This window comes from Epinephelus fuscoguttatus, linkage group LG10 (assembly GCF_011397635.1).
Source record: "Epinephelus fuscoguttatus linkage group LG10, E.fuscoguttatus.final_Chr_v1".
NCBI lineage: Eukaryota > Metazoa > Chordata > Actinopteri > Perciformes > Serranidae > Epinephelus > Epinephelus fuscoguttatus.
In genome coordinates this window covers 28722520-28733388 of record NC_064761.1, presented here as the reverse complement: position 1 = coordinate 28733388, position 10869 = coordinate 28722520, and the positions used below count along the sequence as shown (strand labels likewise).

Genomic DNA, 10869 nt, shown 5'->3' with positions numbered 1-10869 from the left:
AGGTTGAACCGGTTCTAATTGATAGCTGTGTCTCATGTATTTAATGTGTTTGCGAGTGTCAGAGCATTTTGCAAACAAAATGTGTAATTTTGGCCAGAGATTTCCAGTTCAGGCATGTGTGTTAACTATTTTGAAAGTGTCACTTCTGAATGGACAAATGTGTTCAAACAAATGAGGAAAACTGTAAGGTGAATTGCATAAAATGCAGCATGCCTTCAGCTTTTTGTATCTTCTCGAGCATTTTTACACACGTCAAAGAATAGTGAGTTACCATCACTGTAAGTTTGTTCACCTCAGACTGTACTGACTGATTTTCTCCTATCCCAGTCTCTGCACTGTAACTCTACTGCGCATGCGCCGTTACGTCAACTAGCACACCACGGCCTCCATTTTGCAGTGCATTTGCAAGCCAGCTGCGTCCACTCGCAGTGCAGCAATTGTAGATAACGTGCATAACAGGAGTATTTCAATCTGAAGTTAAGTTTCTAACACGATGGCTGACCCATCAGCGCAAGTGGAGGTCCCGGAAGGCGCAGAGGTCCGCAAACTGTCGGAGCTGAGAGTTATCGACCTGAAGGCCGAGCTGAAGAAACGAAACCTGGACACCACGGGCGTCAAGAGCGTGCTGTCCGAGCGTCTGAAAAAGGTCTCACAACTGCTGTTAAACTACCATACACTGAATGTTATCAATAGAAATACTGCCTGTATCCTGTGACCTCCCGAATGCATCCTATCAAACCAGTTTAATTTACGCCAAATGCGAAGCTAGGTTAGCTAACGAGGCCCTGGACTTCAAGCTTGCTAGCTAGCGAGCTAGCTAGCGCTAACCATTAAGCTAACGTTTGCGCCATACAGCTGACTGCTCTAATTTTCGTGGTTTTTTGCATATTTGACGTTAATTTTTTATCTTGAGCTCTTTCAGATTTGTACTGTATATTAAACAGTTCGTATCTGCATTAACAGGCAATCGAGGAAGAAGGTGGAAATCCTGATGAGATTATTCTCGCTCCGGAATCAACCGCAAAGAAACCCAACGTTACACCTAAACGATCCTCTAAAGGTAAAGTTTGCACATTAACTCAAGTGGACGCTATTTAACCGATACTGCAAATGTTTGTACAGTCTGACACACTTGTGCTTTATTGGTTTCTGTTAAAACGAAACTATACTGAAAGTCCTCTGGCTACATGAGTGGCGGTGGTGTTTAACAGTATTGTGTTACTGACAGATGTTCACCCAGCCTCCATTATCACAGTGAAGTTGAATTCTCTCCAAAACAGATTGTGAAAATATTGTCTAAATGAAGCTGTATCTACTATCTAGTAAAATTAATGTTAAACTGTATTATCTCACCTGAGAAAGTAGGTTGCAGCCATTAATCCATTAATCATGGAAATCTACACAGTAACTTAATCAGAGGTGTCACATGACTTGAACTCAAGTCAGACTGGAGTCACACGAGTCACAAATCTGATGACTTAAGACGCAGTTTGACACAATAAAAAAAAAAGACTTGCCATATGACTTGGACTCTAACAATAATGACTCATGACCTCACATGGACTTGAACCTTTTGACCTGAATATACTTGATAACTTCCCCCAAGCCCAAAGATTAAAAAGTGCCACAAGTCAATCAAATTGATTTGAAACTTGTTAGTCGTGACTCAGGAGTTGAGTACAAAGACTTGGGACTCACTCACTCATTTGGTCTCACCTCAGCACATAATGCAACAATCTGGACAAAAAACAAGGACAAATAGTAGAAATGCAAGAAGAAATGCAAAAAAACAGCTGATTGGTGGATGAATAAAGAAAGTGAATAGGTGCTAAGATCACACACAAATTTAGGCTGCTAATAGCTGTGAAAGCAAAAGAGACTTTGTGTCTGTTGTCCAAGAAGCAGGAACTCTGTATCTATAGCCTGAAAGTAGGAGCTCAAACTCCCCCTGCAGAGATGGTTCACTACTGTCTGGACCTTCTGCAGGACGTGTCTATAGTATCAGTCAGGGAGCTTTGCTGGCCACTTAGGCAAGCCTATTCTTATTGACCAGATTCAGGTTTCCAAATAATGACACACTACAGAAGGACAGAACAGACGTTCAAATGACAATTGATTGTACCACACACCACTCAGCATTAAGCTGGAATTTTAATGGTAATTGACATGAATATAGCTGCCCAAAGGTCAGGTGACAGTCTCTCAAACACTGGAATTTTTTCTGTCATTTCAGAAAACATGACTCTCAACATGCACAGGCATAAAATATCAGGAGATCGTCACCTGTTAGACACCTAAATGAATACTTTTTCTAAACTAAAGCATGTTTTCTGTAGATACAAAGCAAGACAATGATGAACCAGAGGACGGCACTATGGAGGAGGATTCCCGTGATGGCCATGTGAGTTTGCTTAACTAGAATTTGACGTTTACACAAATATGAAATGCAAAATTGAATGCCCTCCTTTGCGACTGCCAGGTTCTGGATTTTGCTTTTGAATTTCTTTTGTGTCTTATTACATTTCCTCCTTCCTTTCTAAGGAGGAGCTTCAGGGTGATCATGAGAACATGCAGGAAATGGACATCCTGGACATGAATGTTCTGGATGAGACAGAGAATGATAATGGAATACCAGCAGAGGACGATGAGGAGGATGAAAATGTGAATTTTCCCTCTGATGAAGATGCAGTGTTGAATGAAGAACATGAGAACAGGACCTTCGAGACAGAAGATGAAGCAAGAGGTCCAGAGGTGAGAAACTGGACTAGAAACATGTCTGCTCGTTTTGATCTTTTATCTTGTCTGACTGGGCATTTTTTTAATTTGTTTATTTTAACAGAATAATGAGTCTGAGATGTTGGATAAGGATGAATACATGACAAGCTCATCAATCAATATGGTATGTTCAATCAATCACAGTTATTTATGATGTATGTAAAGCTTCTAGTAAAAGGTTAGGGTAAAACTAAATGTCACAATCATTAAGACAAAATTCTTTTCTTTTAGGCTCAGGATCCAGATGCAGATGACGTGAAGGAAGAAACAGGTACTGTAGAAAATGGTTTATAAAAAGGTGGAGGCATCTTTTAACAGTGTTGAGCGTGGAATGCAAACACTTAGTTTAGTTTACCAGGAAGAGAGACTGGAAGCCCAAAGAGAATTGCTGGCTTTGTGTTGACATTTGGTTAACCATGCTTAATAAGTTCCTGGGTAAATATTGATTACACTTCCAGTTACGTCCTTTCAGTTGTAGCATGATAGTGGTTAACAATTTGATGCACATTGACAGCAATTAAATGTCATGGTCAGGGAGGTGTGGGCTGTTGCAGGTGAATGCAGTGTTTCTAGGTTGCCACATGAAGAACAAGACAAGGAAGATCCATCAAGACTCATCGATTATTACGACTTTTTAAGGACACTGACTCAGAAATCAGATGGATATGAAACTACTGGACTCGAGCTGAAGTTCTGGTCATCACGAATGGACACTGGGAAAGTCAAAGACTGAAAGAAGGTGGACTGCAGCGAGAATCTGCTGCTGCACTGCTGATCTTGTGGCTCTCTTCAGCACTGAACTCTTTTGTCTGCTTTGGATCAGGTGAACACAGTGATGTGGTTCAACTTGCAAAATGAGCCACAGTGTTAGCCGCACTAGTTGCTTGGGTGTCCTCCAGCCTTTGGGTTCTCTTCCAGTCTCTCGCTAGGGTCTACTTCATCGTTTTAATACATAGTTCTAAGAGCACAGGCCAGTGGTCATGACGTTCCTAATCCAGGCCTTGCCAGTTCCTCGTTAACCATTGCTGTGTTTCAGAAGTGATTAAACTCTGTGCCATTCTATTCCTGTTAAATCCGTAGAAAATGACAAAGTAGCCGGGTCTTGTTTATCTGAGCCACTTAACGAAGATCAGCACCAGAGCCATGAGACGAGCCCTGAAGAAGAGCAAGCTGCCACCGCCGGAGGGGAAGACAATGTGTCCGACACCGGTGCCAAGTCCGACAAGGCCGCCTCTGGAGATGTGGAGGGCGACCGGGATGTTGTGGAGACCGACACCAAAGAGGTCGGGGACGCCGACACCAAAGAGGTTGGGGACGCACAGAATGCCCCAGAAGAGACACTTGACACTGAAAACGAAAGCTCGCAGGCTGTTAGTGTAAGCGAACAGGGCGCTGTGGGTGAAACTGTTGATTCAGAAATGGGGTCTAAGAAGGGTGAGGAGGATGAGAAGACAGAAGAGAAAGCTGCTGCGGATTCAGCCTCCACAGTGAAAGAGTCCTCTTCTGTAGAGGGCGATGATCAGAAAAAGAGGTTTGTTGCTTTCTGTCTACTAGAAACCAAAATGGCTATCTCTGTTGCATTGGCTCCTTTGTGCTAGCAAAATTTGGATGCTCTTTTGGAGGTAAAAATGTTCTGTGCATTTGTCCGTTTTCATTTGTCATTCTTTACACTCACCTATTCCACTTTATTACCCATTGACGAGTAATGTATTGGGATTGCCATAGGGCAAAGCTCCATTTATTCACCGTTAAATCACTGCACTATGGTACATGATGGGCTGATCACTGTCAGTTACGTATTATACCATGAGACACATAAGTATATACATCTGTAAGAGGAGAGATACCAGGTATCCTCACTGCTGCATGCTTATTGCTTTTTTTTTCTTTGTCTCTAGCTCTGAGGAGAAAGATGGCAAGACTGAGTCAAAAGATGAAAAAGGTCAGTGAAGTGCTTTTTCCTGTTGTGGCCTCTCAAATGCAGTGGATATATGCTCATTAATGTATTGTGTATTTGTGTACAGCCACTGGAAGTGCTGCAGCAAGCAGTAGCAGGAATCTGTGGGTCAGTGGTCTCTCTTCCACTACTAGAGCAACTGATCTGAAGACTCTCTTCAGCAAATATGGCAAGGTTAGTCAACGCAAACCATCCCACAGGTGTAGAATGTACAGATCATTTAGAGTTTACACATCTGATCTAAAATTGAGGTTATCGTATTGTTTCTCCCATTCCATGGTCATCTTCCTGCAGGTTGTTGGAGCTAAGGTGGTGACCAACGCCAAGAGCCCCGGTGCTCGCTGCTATGGTTTTGTCACCATGTCTTCCACAGAGGAGGCCACCAAGTGTATCAGCCACCTTCACAGGACTGAGCTGCATGGCAGGATGATCTCTGTGGAGCGGGTGAGAACCAGAAAGTGTTTTTGCTTCATCATTCATTAGATATCTCATAATTGTGCCCCCACAGAGATAAATCTGGGGGAATCTTACAATATGTTCACAGAACAGCATTTTCTGTTTTAAGTTTGAGTTCTGTCAAATGTAATGGGAGAATTTGAAAAGTATTACTTACCTGATAGATATATTCATATTTACATTTAACATGCAGTCGTAATTTTAAACTAGTGTTGGAAATTAACCTTATCTTTCTAAATTCTACCAGCCACCATTTTGTAATTGCACTTGTAACATTTTTACTGCTTAAAAAAAAAAAGAAGCAAATACACATTTTCTCTTAAAAGTATTAATTTATTATTCATTCAGTCATGGTTATCCATTTTTAATACTCTCTCCAACGCACAATGAAAGTAGACTACACACTCTAACACAGTAGGTGTCGGTATGCACCAAAGTTGGTTTGTGATAGACAGATAAACACAAAGAAGCAGAAGAAGCTTATTGGTTGAGAGGATGCGGAAGGAGGCATAGGTCTAACTTTCATCTGACAGCAGCCACTGGGATCCGCTCCATGCAACTCACTGCAACACTGTCTGGAGTGGCAGTGATCGGCTTTGGTCAGTTTGAACACAACACAGCTGAAGCCAGTAGAATATAAGGGGCCTGGCGATAGTTAAATGTTGCCTTTGTTAACCTGTCATTGTGGCTGGTAGGTTGATTAAATTCACCTGCCACAGGCCAGATTCACCTGAGTTTTACTGGTAGGGGGCACTTATTTTCAACCCTGTTTGAAACCCATGTTGGAAAGAAAAAAGTCAGTAGGCGAGCCAGAGAAGTGCGAGTCTGTTTAGAATCTTTATGAACATGTATGTGTTATTTTAAACAGTCTTAAGCAGAACACCAGGTGAAGGAAAAAAAGCCTAAAGGTTTATTCCCATTACAGTTGTTGTCATGTTTAGTGTGTTACTCTCCAAACACCTGGCAGTTGTCATTACAGAACATGTTGGTATTCATAAATTTCATGCTTGAAGTCCATTGTGAAGCCTATAGTAAGAAGAGACGTGAAAGGAAAATAGTAGGCATGGGAACATGAGACGGTTGTTACTTTGATAATGTATCATTTTGTCACAGATTAGAGTATTTGTTTGGACAAAAATGGCTCCATTTACAGAGCAAAAGTAATCAGATCCTTACAGAAAGGATTTATTGTGCATTTACATTGTGTTGCATCTCTAGTGTGAAATGTTATCTGTTCATTCAGCTTTTGTGGATAAACCCTTTCGTGTTTAAACATTGTAGGCTAAAAATGAGCCTGCAGGGAAGAAGCCAGCAGACAAGACTGACACCAAGAAGTCTGGCAGTGACAGGAGACACTCCTCTGACTCTAAGTAAGAGCGCTTACAAGCTGCTGCATGTTTGAGTTAATCTCTTACTGAAAATTCCACAGCTGGTTTGATATTTTGGTCCTGTGTGCTTTTGAATATCATGGGGGCATACATTTTTAGCATGGCATGCCCCAGTAGTGACCTATAGCCACAGCAGATAAAGCTTCTTCAGTTATATAGCCCAGGGACTCTATGGGAGAAAAGTAAACCTTAAATGAAATTTAAAATGTGCATCGATAGAGCTCATACTGATCATGTTTTCTGTAGATCTGATGGAAAGGATGAGAAGTCTGAGGGAGAAGGAAAAGATGGCAAAGGTGAGAAATGTTGGTTAATTTCCAGCTTGTATGTGTCTGGTAAACACTGAAAAAACAGTCGCTTCATTATAGTCTTGACAACATTAATTGTGTCTGTTTGACAGGACGAAATGAGAGAACTGTAGTTATGGATAAGTCCAAAGGAGAGCCTGTCATCAGCGTCAAAACCAAAAGCAAGGAACGAGTAAGTAAACAACAGCGTCTTCTGTGTAAGATGCAACGCTAACATGAGGGTTGCATACATTTTATACCCACATGGATGGTACTTATTCAAATCTGCAGGCCAGATTTTATTTCGACCTCCAGATACTCTGTTGTAACTGTTTTTGCCCTTCTCTTTTTTCTCCAGAGCACAAAGAGTCGGGACCGCAAATCCCCCAGTAAGGAGAAGAAAGACATCCTGTCGTTTGACCAGATCAAGGAGCAGAGAGAAAGGGAGAGACAGAGACAACGAGAGAGGGAGATCAGAGAGGTGGAGAGACGCAGATGCACGTAAGGATCATTTGAGAGGGGCTAGAAACAACAAACTGACCCCGCCATAGGGCAAAATAAAACATAATTAAGTTTTAATAAAGACACTTTTTTTACTTTAATTAACTTGTGAAGGTCCATGGGAAATATGTTTTTTACAACACTACTGCTGTCTGCTTCTGTAAAATAAAACAGTGCTCCATACTTCCTTGTCGAAGGATCTTGTAGCAGTTTATATGATATGATTTTAACTGGTTATTATTCACTCTTCCACCGCAGTACGTGTAATGCTGATAAATTGATCTTTGCCATCTTCTTTCAGTGACCGTGACCGCGGCGACCGTGACAACCGCCCGGACCGTGAGCGCGAGCGAATCCGTCTGTTCCGGGAGAGAGAGGAGAGGAAACACTTGATTAGGAAGAGGAACTGGCTCGAGGTACTGTCAGATTACTTACTTCAAACAGGTTTCTTTATCTCGCTTCATTTACGTTTCCTGCTTTACATTTTCTTTCTTGCAAATCTCAGCCTGTTGAGTATAGTAATAAAAATATGGGCTCATGAATAGTTTTGCTCCAATATGTCTTTGAAGTTTCTTTCAAGCTTCATGTTGGTAGTCTCACTGACTGAACCCCTGAATTTTGACCCTCAGGCTGAGAAGCAGCGCCTTGACGCAGACCGTATGGAGCGTCAGTTCTTGGAGCGGGAAAGGCTACGTATAGAGTACGAGAGGCGGCGTGAGCAGGAAAGGATCCTCAGAGAGCGCGAGGAGCTGCGACGGCAGCAGGAGCAGCTGCGCTATGAGCAGGACAGACGCCCTGTTAAGAGGCCTTATGACTTGGATGGCAGGTAAACAATAACAAACAGTGTGGTTGATAAATGGTTTTATTGCGTAGCAGAAATTCTTTACATCGTCACTAGCATCTGAGAATGATCACGACAAAGCAAAAAAGGAGAACAGAAAAAGGAAAACTCATTCCTGACATTTTGTCCGTTTCTCTTTTAGGAAAGATGACTGGCCTGAGAAGCGCGTGGCTCTGGATGACCGTTACAGCCGCTCAGACTTTGGTCGACAGGAGCGTTATCAGGACTTCGACCACAGGGATCGAGGCCGTTACCAAGACGACATGATTATGGACAGGCGGGACAACACTCGCAGCCTTGGTGCAGACAGAGATGGTCAGGTAAGAAACAATGACCCTCTCACTTTTACTCTGTTTTACAGTTGAAGCATACATTTTAGGGGAAGAATTAAGCAGGTAGGAATTGTCATTGGTGTGGCTGAGTACACATGGAAATGATAAACACTCAGTTGCTTTCCACATTCATACTGTTACAATTAATAAAAGTTAATGTGTGCAGGAACACAGAGTTCTAACTGTCTTGTGTTTCTTCTTTCAGCACTTCTCAGATAGGTCGGACAGACATAGCAGAGATGGCCGGGACTCCTGGAGTGGAGGTTATGATAAACGCATCAACCCCAGGTGAGCACCAGTTTGAGTTGGGACTGGCTTCAGTGCAAACCATTGAAAAAACTTGAGAGCATCCAGTGCTGACATTAAATGTAAAAATGATTTTTGTTTGTCTTTTAGGGAAGGAGGTCGAGACTGGGACTCTGGCCGGAAATTAGATGGAGACAGAGCATGGCAAAGTACGTGTACTTGTCCTTTATTGTGTGTGTAATGATGGTACTGCTAGTAACATTGGCTGCTTTCCTGATAACAATGATGTTCATTTTGAAGTAAAGTAGTTTTGCCTTTTGAGGATTAGAGTGGCAGGTGGCACAAAAAAATGATGGCAGGCTGAAAGGCAAATGGCGCAACATGTCCTGAAACTGTAGCTAGTACACATAGACTGTAGTCCCATTTCCACCGAGCAGTACAGTATGGTTCAGTCCAGTTCAGTCTGCTTTTTTTTTCTGTTTCCACTGTGAAAAGTTGTGGATGGTACCAATGAACTACTTCGTACTGTCCCCATTTTTGGTCCCCCCTCTGTTGATCTGGTACTAAAAGGTGCAGCGGTGAACACTGCAGTCTGCTGATTGATCAGTAGCTTGAGATCATAAAATCAGGGAAATATTTTACTGAGGTACTATCAAGTGAGAAGTCGGGTCAGTGTCTCATTGAAGTCAGTAGTATCACTCTTCTTTTGGCAACCAGTGGTGATGCTCTCTGCTGGCCGTTTGAGAGAATGCAGGTATAAGGCATTTGTGCATTGGCTTCACTTTTCAGACAGGAGGCCAAGTCCACTTCTTTCGAACAGTCTGTGTTGGTATCCTACGCAATGGCTATATAGAGGTATAGGTACTCTGGTCTATGTGTCTGATGCTCAGCTTTTTTGTTCCAGGTAGAGACGGTGCCATCCCAGGCCAGAGCCACATGGCACGTGGAGGAATGGCGAGGTGAATATCAGCTGGATTTATGCTTCATTTTTGCTGTTATCACAAGAGCAGCCAGCACCGTTTGTTACAACACTATTGATCATTGTGTGTTTCTGTCTCCAGCCGTGGAAGCTACATGAACACGGGAACGTCTCAGTCCCTGTCTGGAGCTCTCAACAGACAGAACCAGCTGATGCAGGGCAGCGGGCTGCAGGGTGGAGCTTTCGGCCGGCGCTACTGATGTCTGCCTGTGTGAAGACAGTGTTGGGACTGTTTCAGGAGGTCATGTCTTGAAGGATTTGGCCGTCTTGTTTTGTACATTTTTTTAAAGTCAGGAATTCTTTTTTGACACAATTCCAATCCATTTTTGATGGAGACCTTTATTTTTCTGGTCGCTTCTCCTCGTTGTTTCTTTGTGTGTGTGATGTAGTGATCTCCTGCCTTGTAGTTATCATTCAGTCCAGCCCACCTTATTTGTATAACAGTACTGTCTGCTTGCCAACAATGTGTTTGACATGCAGGTTGGTAGCTGTAGTGGAGAGTCACGTCAGAGCTCTGTGTTGCAAATACAGATATTTTATAGACACCTGAGTCAATGGACCGAACCTCACCAGTCTTCTCTCTGTATCTCAGTTTGTCTGAAGCATTGTGGAAGTTTTGGGTTCTCATTAAATGAGTCTTTGGTAAAATTGATTTCTTCATAGCTCGAGGCCCCTGTTTGACATTCTTTTTAAAACACAGATTTTCAGTGAAGAACAGGTTTTTAACCTAAATGCCACATTCTGATTAACTGTGGTTGTTTGACTTCTCCTTTTAATTTTCAGTTTTTTCGTTCTTTTGTATATAGTATTTCATTTGTGTGATTGTTGAATAATGGTAGTAAGTGCCCCAAGAGCGTGTATGTGTTCACAATCTATTGATTAAAATATGTTATAAAAACTAAATTTAATGTATGATGCTTCAGCTGTTTCCTGCAACTGAAAGTGTTTTTTTGTGTGTGTGTGTGTTTTTATTTAGTTATTTTGTGTTATATTTAGTTTTCTTGTCCTTTTTTGAAGGGCTTTGGTTCATTATAAAGCCATGCTCCAGTCAGTGGAGCAGTAGAGTTGTGGTGGAACCAGTTGTAAAGTCCTTGTATTCTGTCTCTC

At 42.2% G+C, this 10869-nt stretch overlaps 1 protein-coding gene across 1 annotated transcript; it reads left to right on the top strand.

The window, feature by feature from the left end:
• The first annotated feature begins 369 nt into the window (after positions 1-369).
• On the top strand, positions 370-10665 carry safb (scaffold attachment factor B). The gene is made up of 21 exons (XM_049587540.1): positions 370-646; positions 964-1060; positions 2337-2401; positions 2542-2751; positions 2840-2899; positions 3007-3046; positions 3856-4306; positions 4674-4717; positions 4800-4906; positions 5027-5176; positions 6470-6558; positions 6823-6872; positions 6977-7056; positions 7222-7364; positions 7666-7780; positions 7994-8190; positions 8348-8525; positions 8743-8825; positions 8934-8992; positions 9688-9742; positions 9845-10665. The coding sequence occupies exons 1-21, from the start codon at positions 494-496 to the stop codon at positions 9960-9962; spliced, it is 2544 nt and encodes an 847-aa protein (XP_049443497.1). The 5' UTR covers positions 370-493; the 3' UTR covers positions 9963-10665.
• The last annotated feature ends 204 nt before the right edge of the window (positions 10666-10869 follow it).